Source organism: Paroedura picta, chromosome 7 (genome assembly GCF_049243985.1).
Source record: "Paroedura picta isolate Pp20150507F chromosome 7, Ppicta_v3.0, whole genome shotgun sequence".
Lineage (NCBI taxonomy): Eukaryota > Metazoa > Chordata > Lepidosauria > Squamata > Gekkonidae > Paroedura > Paroedura picta.
The window spans coordinates 81,442,845-81,451,526 of record NC_135375.1 but is presented as its reverse complement, the minus strand read 5'-3'; the positions used below and the strand labels follow the sequence as shown (position 1 = coordinate 81,451,526).

General features: G+C 42.8%; 1 protein-coding gene across 14 annotated transcripts in view; it reads left to right on the top strand.

Annotated features, from left to right (window-relative positions):
- The window catches only part of SLC24A2 (solute carrier family 24 member 2), a 165,887-nt gene that overhangs the window by 72,385 nt on the left and 84,820 nt on the right, over nucleotides 1-8,682 (top strand). For 12 of the 14 annotated variants that reach the window (XM_077345171.1, XM_077345172.1, XM_077345170.1 and 9 more), the window contains one exon: nucleotides 2,693-3,756. In XM_077345171.1, the coding sequence (XP_077201286.1) occupies nucleotides 2,845-3,756 (912 nt within the window). In that variant the 5' untranslated portion in view covers nucleotides 2,693-2,844. Of the gene's footprint in view, nucleotides 1-9; nucleotides 378-2,692; nucleotides 3,757-8,682 lie in introns of those variants that run through there. The other 2 variants (XM_077345180.1, XM_077345177.1) reach the window with 2 other exon arrangements.

Here is an 8,682-nt window from a genome sequence, read left to right as displayed (position 1 = left end):
CGGGAAGGAGGGCGCAGCTTCGCACCCGTCCCTGAGCGAATCCCGCCGCAGCTGTGGGCGTGGACGGCGGACGAGGACTCGCAGCTCCCGCCGAGCGGAGCGGGGAGCCGGGGCGGCGGCAGCGGATGGTGTGCGGCTGCGGCACCGGCCAGTCTCACCCGGAGCTCGCCCTCTCACATGGCCGGGTAAGAGGCGGCTGCCGCCAGCTGACAGCACCATCCCCCGAGCGGGCGCCGTGGCTCGCTTTCGCCCTTCGCTTCCAGGAGGGGAGGGACGAACGCGGGAAGGAGCGAGCCAGCCTCCCCACGCCGGCGAGCAGAGCGCGGCGCTTCCCTCATGCCGGCTCCCTTCCGTGCAAGCCCGGAGTGCGCTTTTGGGTAAGAGGGAGAGCGGTGCGGGAGGGAGAGCCGCAAGTCCCCCCTCTTGGTTCAAGGACGGGGGGGGGGGGCGCTGCCCCTTCAGACCTCCCCCCCCGACCCTCGGGTGCTGATTGGCTGGCCCTTCCTTGGCGGGATAAGGGGATTCTCGACTCCTGCTGGGCAACCCGTGTCAGCCCCCTTTCCCCAACTCCAGCCCAACTGCGCTTCCCTCAAACAAGTGACCGTCGCACAAAGGCGTGGATGTTTACATAATGCACTTTTGATGCCTCTTACACCCAACTTCCATTTCTGGATGCTCTTCTCGCTGACCCCGCGGAATATGCGCTCCCTTGACTCTGTTCAGTTTTATAGTTCGGTATTTAGTTTGCGACAGGGTGCTGAGCAGAAATGTGATGGTTATTCCTTTGGGCAAATCTTTTTTTTAAAATCAGTAGAGGCATAAAAATCCAACCCGTGCTGTTTTGACTGTTGCCCTGCTCCCTCTCATCTGCACTGTTGGAACTTTCAGTGTTTGGAGAATAATGACCTGGGTTGAAAAGAAATGAGCATTTCAGCCTCTTCCTCATAGGCTGGACTTCCCCAAGTGCAAAGACAGTCCAAGGAGCATTTGATCTCTATGATAATTGGATCAGTTCACTAGGAAAAGTGCAGGGCAGTGAGTCTGAAGGAGGAGCCGGGGTTGAATGAGGAGAAGCTTTGAGAATAGTTAATTCGGCAACCCTAAGTATACCCTGGTTACTTAAGAGTGGATGTGTTCAATTCAGGCCAAGCCTCTGGTACAATAAGAGAGTCTGGAGGACTGTTAACTGCATAGTCTTTCATGCCCATCTCTTTTCAGTTTGTGTCACTCGCATAGGATTATAGACTGTAGGATTTAGAAGCAAAAACAGTGAATTTATGACCTGATAGCTCTCTAGGTTTGAAGAGGCTTTGCTTCCAGTTCTGTGGACTTAAACATGTTTTGAATTTGGTTTGCAGTCTTTTCACATACGTAGCGAATACATTTCCAAGTATTTTTCAAACAATTGTATAGAGGAATTGTATATTTGATATTTACTTGCTAGAAATGTTGTTTTATGTACATGAACTAAAGGTAAAGATATCCCCTGTGCAAGCACCTGGTCATGTCTGACCCTTGAGGTGTTGCCCTCTAGCATTTTCATGGCAGACTCAATACGTTGTGGTTTGCCAGTGCCTTCCCCAGTCATTACCGTTTACCCCCCCAGCAGCAAGCTGGGTACTCATTTTACCGACCTCGGAAGGATAGAAGGCTGAGTCAAGCTTGAGCTGGCTGCTGGGATCGAACTCCCAACCTGATGGGCAGAGCTTCAGACTGCATGCCTGCTGCCTTACCACTCTGCGCCACAAGAGGCTCTTAGTACATGAACTAAATATGTATAAAAGGGAAAACAACTGATTTGAATTAAACAATTTGAAACAAATGCTTCATCTTCAGCCGTTTCCAGCCTTCTACAGTGCAGTTACTTTTAAGAGGCTGTGGTACAGTTCTGAGAATGGTGTTTAACTTTATTGTTCAATAAATGGATATGTTAATGATTTGACATTAACTTGCAGATTGGATAAAAGCTTTCAGATTGATTTGATTTATAGACCACCACTCCCTAAAATTAGACTCAGGGTGGTGTACAAAAAATTTGATTATCAGTATAAAGTCCTGATGGACCCAAAGCTCAGTTGAAGTGTCTGGATTTAAGCTGATGTAATTTCGTTGACTTCGGTGCATATTAACTAGCTAAAGTTGCGTAAACACTGGTGCTAATGGTTCAGCTCCACAAAACTGGTGACTGAGAGTCAAAACAAACAAACAAAACAAACAAAATATTTAGGCACACTCAGCCTATCATACTCCTTTCCTCCATTCATCTTCGGATATTTCAAGTACCCTTGTATGTCTTCCCAGTCTCTGCAGTATATATTTCCAAGGACACCTGATGCAATGAGAAAGGGTTTGGGAAGGGGAATTTGGGGAATTTGGTCAGAGGTTTCCTGTAATGACTGGTCCTATAAAGTAGCCAGATCTAGCTCTTATTCAAAAAATATGGGTCCAGCCATATTTGTAAGAAAATAAAGGGGCACAATTCCTCAGATTAGCCATAAAAAGAAAATAATGTCTTGATGAATCTACTCTTAATAGACTGTCTGGATTTTCTGCTGTGGAATATGTGAAGCAGCTTTAGATCAATTTTTTTGATAGCATATAATAGTGTTTAACTTTTTTTGCCTCACAGGATAACATATTTTGACGTATCTAAAATCTAAACTGATAAAATATTTCTCTTTTTCTTTTTAAGCACAACCAATGTGTGCACTTCCCATGAAGCATAAAAACCCTTCATTCTGAAGAAGATCATCGAAACACCTACTATTTTAACTCTGAAGGAATGAAAGAACAACCTCTGGGACTCTAAATCCTTGGGCCACTGTGTCACAGGAAGGACCAACAATGGCTCAGTGTAAAAATCATGCTGTTAGTTTGCTTGAGGAAAGGTGTGTGCAAGACCCAGCCTTTGACTGTAAGAAACGTCAAAATGTTAGGAAAAAACTGAGACTGATACGAATAACAGGACTTCTCCTGGGAATTATGGCCATTAGCACACTCTCTCTTTCAGTTAGTGCCTTTTTTGAGTTGGACTCTTATAGTAGAGAAATGACGAACATTCTAGGTAGTCAAAAGTTGACACAAACTCATCAAAGAATTCTTTTGAACATTCAGGACCGGAATCAAAATGACACTGTAGAACCACCTGTTTTTATGAAACGCGAGCAGAACCATTCCAAGGGAGAATATCCGGAAGACCTTTTTACTCTTGAACAAAGAAGAAAGGGTGCTGTAATCCTACATATTTGTGGAATGATTTACATGTTCATAGCCTTAGCTCTTGTCTGCGACGAGTTCTTTGTTCCATCACTGACAGTCATCACAGAAAAACTGGAAATTTCTGATGATGTGGCTGGGGCCACATTCATGGCTGCCGGTGGCTCGGCCCCAGAGCTGTTTACTTCTCTAATAGGAGTTTTTATATCTCACAGCAATGTTGGTATTGGGACAATAGTTGGATCTGCAGTCTTTAATATTCTGTTTGTTATTGGGATGTGTGCTTTGTTTTCTAAAGAGGTACTTCACCTTACTTGGTGGCCACTGTTTCGAGATGTGACTTTTTACATCATGGACTTGATATTGCTAATCGTCTTCTTTTTGGATAACTCAATTATGTGGTGGGAAAGCTTAACACTTCTGTGTGCTTATATTACCTATGTGACTTTCATGAAATTCAATGTGCAAGTTGAAGAACGGGTGAGAAGGCTGATAACCAGGAACAAAGTGGAGAAAGTAACATCAGCCACTGATAGAAAGGTTAGTCTTGTCAAAGCCACCTTTACTGTTTTCTTTGTATTGAAAAAATAGATCTTCTAGAAAACCTTACATAGTGGTGATCTTAAACAAAAGGGATATATTTGTACATATTTATGATGAAGTATAGCTCTGTATATAAAATGTACAGAAATTTTGAACCCATGAACAAAATGCATGGTGTTTTCAAAAAGAAATTTGGATTGAAGGGGGCAAAATATGCAGTATATACTAATGAGTTCTAAAATTATTTCACTACTTTAATGTCAAATACATAATACCACTGTTACATGTGAAATCTGGAAGTTTAATTAATTAATTTCAACCAAACAATAGTTACCAATGTACCTGGTGTTAGACAGGGAATTACATTCTACAATACCTCACTATTTTACTTGTTGGCAGTGGGGACATGTGGGAGAGTCGAAAATAGAAACAGTCGACATAATTGTAAACAAAGAAAACTTTATTAGAACGGTCTCTGAAACATTTTACCCCCTATTCAGCATGGTTTGAAATATAATAAACTCACATTTTAAAAGAACTCTGAAAATAAACCCCTCTAAAACTATTAATAGAAATGGGCAATAGTTTTTAAGAAGTTGAAAGTGATTTGAGATTGTCCTGTTGGACAATACTACTGCTACTGTCAGTTGCACATTATGCTATATAGTTACACAGGTAATTAGAAAACATTTTCTGGAATAAAGACCAGCAATAACCATATTGTTATTTATCTCAACCTTTCTACCATTGAAAAACCCCTGAAACATTCTTCAGTCTTTGAGAAACCTTGGAAATGATGTCAGCAGGCCACACCTCCCTGCCACACCCCCAGAAGTCACATGCCACCAGATGTGACATCACCCAGGCACTCCCACCAGATGTCATGTCACACTCCATCACCCTGTGCACCTCCAACAGCAGAAACAGCCCAGTGGCCCACTCCACTGGGTTGTGAACAGGGCTGGAGCAGATATCCATCACTCTGTCACCCCCCCTGCATGCCCCAATGCAGTTAAGTTATAACGAGAGTGCTTTCCTCTCTGGAATCCAATTGCAACCACCTCAGACAACAAGGATTTTTATGACTGGGGCCCTTCTCCTTTTCACTGCCTCCAGGTCCATCAGTGGCCATGGGGGGGGGGGGTCAACATGACCATATATGGTTATATCACATTTTTAATTTAAAATTTTTCTATAAAAATAACTAACTTCAATCCAAGTGGCAAAACCTTTCAGAGGCTGTTGAGGCATCTCAGGTTTCATGAAAACTCAGGTTTCATGAAAGCCTGATCTAAGGTATTTGTACCCGACTTTTCTTTGCAATGGAGACGTACAGAGCTTACAACATTTATCCTCACAACAGCAGCTGTGTGAAGTGGGTTAGGCTGAGAGACAATGACAGCCCCAGGTTACCCAGTGAGGTTCTATGGATTTGAACCTGGGTCTTCCCAATCAGAGTCTGACAATCTAACCACAATACTTAATTTTTTTTTGCCTTAAACATTAATTCATTCTGAAAGGGAAACCATTTCACTGGTATATTTCTACTCCCCCCCCCCCGCTTTTCCACTCAACTTTAACTTCTCTAGTGAGACCTGAGATCTCTAGTGTGAACTAGGGTTGGGCGCTTCAGTGTCCAAAGCAGCCATTCATGCCCGAAGCAGCCAGTGCCACAGCATGGGAGGGGGAGACACAAGCAACGGCACACTAGCCGGTGCACATATGCAGGTGCAGAGCTCTGTGCCTGCGTGTGTGCACCCTCCCAGCGCCCGCACCTCCCCCCTGCTCTGCAGTGCTGCCTGCTACAGGCGCAAACGACTGCTTCAGACGCTGAAGCACCCAACCCTAGTGTGAACTGTTCGTGTGTGTGTTAAGTGCCATCAAGTTGCTTCAGACTTATGGCGATCCTATGAATTAATGTCCTCCAGAATGTCCTATCATTAACAGCCTTGCTCAGCTCTTGCAACCTGGAGTCTGGACTGTGCATAAATGCCTTAAAACATGCTCCAGGGTACACTGCAAAGTGGTAGGGTTCCATAGGTATGAACCAATTTGGAAAGATTTTATCAGTAGAAAGTTGGGGAACTTATTGCTCTAATCTATCACCGGTGTAGATAGTTTTAATTTTCCAGCCAATATGGAATATCAACTGATTTGACAGTCCCTTAGAGACCGTTTACACACTGGAAACTTCACTACCCCAGCTCCCGTGCAGGAGCACAAATCGGGGGCAGATGAGGTGCACCAGGCCAAATGCTCCCCCATGTGGGTGCAGGAATATGTGGGGCAACCTGCCACAACTAAAACTCCAGCCTGCAGCCTGGCAAGAAACCTCCAGTGCATAAACGGTCAGAGAGAGGAAAACATTCTCTATTCCATGAAGATTAGTGTCCTAAAATGGTTTTTGTTGGCATTTAAGTGCCTAAGACAGTCTTCTCCATCCTAAAGATCAGGGGTAGTCAAACTGTGGCCCTCCAGATGTCCACGGACTACAATTCCCATGATCCCCTGCCAGCAGGGCTCATGGGAATTGTAGTCCATGGACATCTGGAGAGCTGCAGTTTGACTAACCCTGCATAAAGATACTCAAATGCTTTGTGACTACAGCCATCCTGAAGTTGGTAGGCATTGCATGTACATAGATGGTTACATCTTTTTCTTTCTTAATAACTTGCGGTGTTTGTGATTATGATCACTAAAACAGATTATAATTTTCTATATAATGTATATACTGAAGGATGAACATTGCAGAGCTAGCATAACCCATGATACAAGAATTGATGATGTGCCATTGGCATGCTTATTCAATTCCCTCATCTTAGTAAATGAGCTCACCGTCTCTCCTCTTTCCCCCTTAAATGTAAAGGTATCTCATGTGCAAGCACCGAGTCATGTCTGACCCTTGGGGTGACGCCCTCCAGCGTTTTCATGGCAGACTCAATACGGGGTGGTTTGTCAGTGCCTTCCCCAATCATTACTGTTTAAGGATGTGTTAACATTTTTTCAGATATTTACAGTTAAATGATATTGGAAGTATTATTAACTATGTTATGTGCTATGTTGCACTGGTCTTAAACATGATGGGGAGAATTCACGATAGGGAAGGGAGTTGCTTAGAAGAAAGGATAGATATTCAGCATATCTCTGGTTCCTTAACCATGATTAAAGGATGGGATATATTTTATTTTAACATTTATGTAATTGTATCATTACCTTTTCCCCATGGCTCAAAGCAACTTACATAACGAAACATTGAACAGCAATAAAAACCCCAATTCCCTTCTAATAGAATGCTTGCAAATTTATACTCCATGAAAATCTCTGCTGAATGAAATGTTTTACAGTGCTTCCAAAAAGTTTCTAAGGAATGTACTCCCCTCACTTCCATATAAACTATGCAACACTATAACCTTTGAGACTGTGTGAACAACATTTTTAAGAGGCATTGCTAGTCTTTGTGACACTTAATGTGTGTCTCAGCTCTGAGCCTAAAGAAGATCTCCCTTCACTGGAGCACAGAACATTATGCAGCTTTATCCGAGGACAGAGTTATCTACTGTGTTATGTAACAGCTGTGCTCTCATAGCCTCCAAAGACTTAACGGTATAAAAATGATCACACTTCACAAAGTGGCTGAGCCCTGTTGTCATGTAGCTGCTGTTTTCTTACCAGCAAAAATGTGATTAGAGGTGCTGTTGTGCTTCAGTTCTACAGTAAGGTGTTCATAATTCACAAAATTATATGTGATTAACACCATGGTAATGCAATGTTCTAGTGGGAGTGCAAGGACAGATACTCCATATTTCCAGATGCAGAACATTGTGGTTTTCAGTGTTTGGAAGAAATAATACTCTGTAGTCCAAACAAAACCTTGAAGAAGACGGTAAAACCACATTCAACCAATGTGCCTGTATTCAGACAAAACTGACTTTGCAGAACATCCTCAGTGAATGATTATATTCACGCCAGCCATCTGACTAACAAGGGATTTTTCCTTTGTAAAACTGAGTAGTGTTCCAGGGGTATGTGAGTTCTGTTTCGTATTTTGTTTTACCCTCTGAGGAAATGCATTGCATGTCTGTTTGCACAGCCCATCTTAATCTATTTCTTTGGTTATCACCTTCAGAAATGTGCTTGCTTTCTGTGTGATATGCTGTCATCTGTCTAGATCATGGAAGTGAACCTGCAGGGAGCTGGGGGTGGTAGTGGATTGTCCTGATTTAGCACAGTGTCTTATACTAGATAACTTTATCTTCCTTTCTGTTCTATTATATTTTCGATAAAATTCTGTAGTATTCTGTATTCCATTAATTAGGTATTCTCATAACAAGAGCTTTAGAGTGCTTCTGGTACATTTAGAGACATGGTTTAAAGTCTGACTTTAGTTGACAGAGTATCTTGCTAAAAGCACTCAACTAAAAATTTCTGTCATCTATATAAAGCATTATATGATAATCCCAATTGCACATGGATGCTGGTTTCTCAAGACTTGGAATTTAGAAGCATTGTGCAAACAACATTCTTAGTCTTTGTTTGAGAAGATGCTTCATGTTATAGAATTTTATTATCTGCTGGCTTCTATCCCACTTCTATCCCACTATTATACATTATAGCAGTGGTCCCCAACCTTTTTATCACCGGGGACCACTCAACGCTTGACAATTTTACTGAGGCCCACTGCCCTAACGCTCTCTGACTCTGGTCACTATGGTAATGTTTAAACATCCCTTCAAAATAAGATACAGACACGCCACAACAATGAACATAAAGAACATTTTATTTTCATGGAAATTTTAACTCATGACAATGACAAATCAATGGGAACCCTGAGCTTGTTTCTCTGCAACGAGATAGTCCCATGTGCACCTGCCAGATCATGGATGAAGTAAAGGGCTGGGGGGGGGGGGAGAAGGCGTCCTTCGC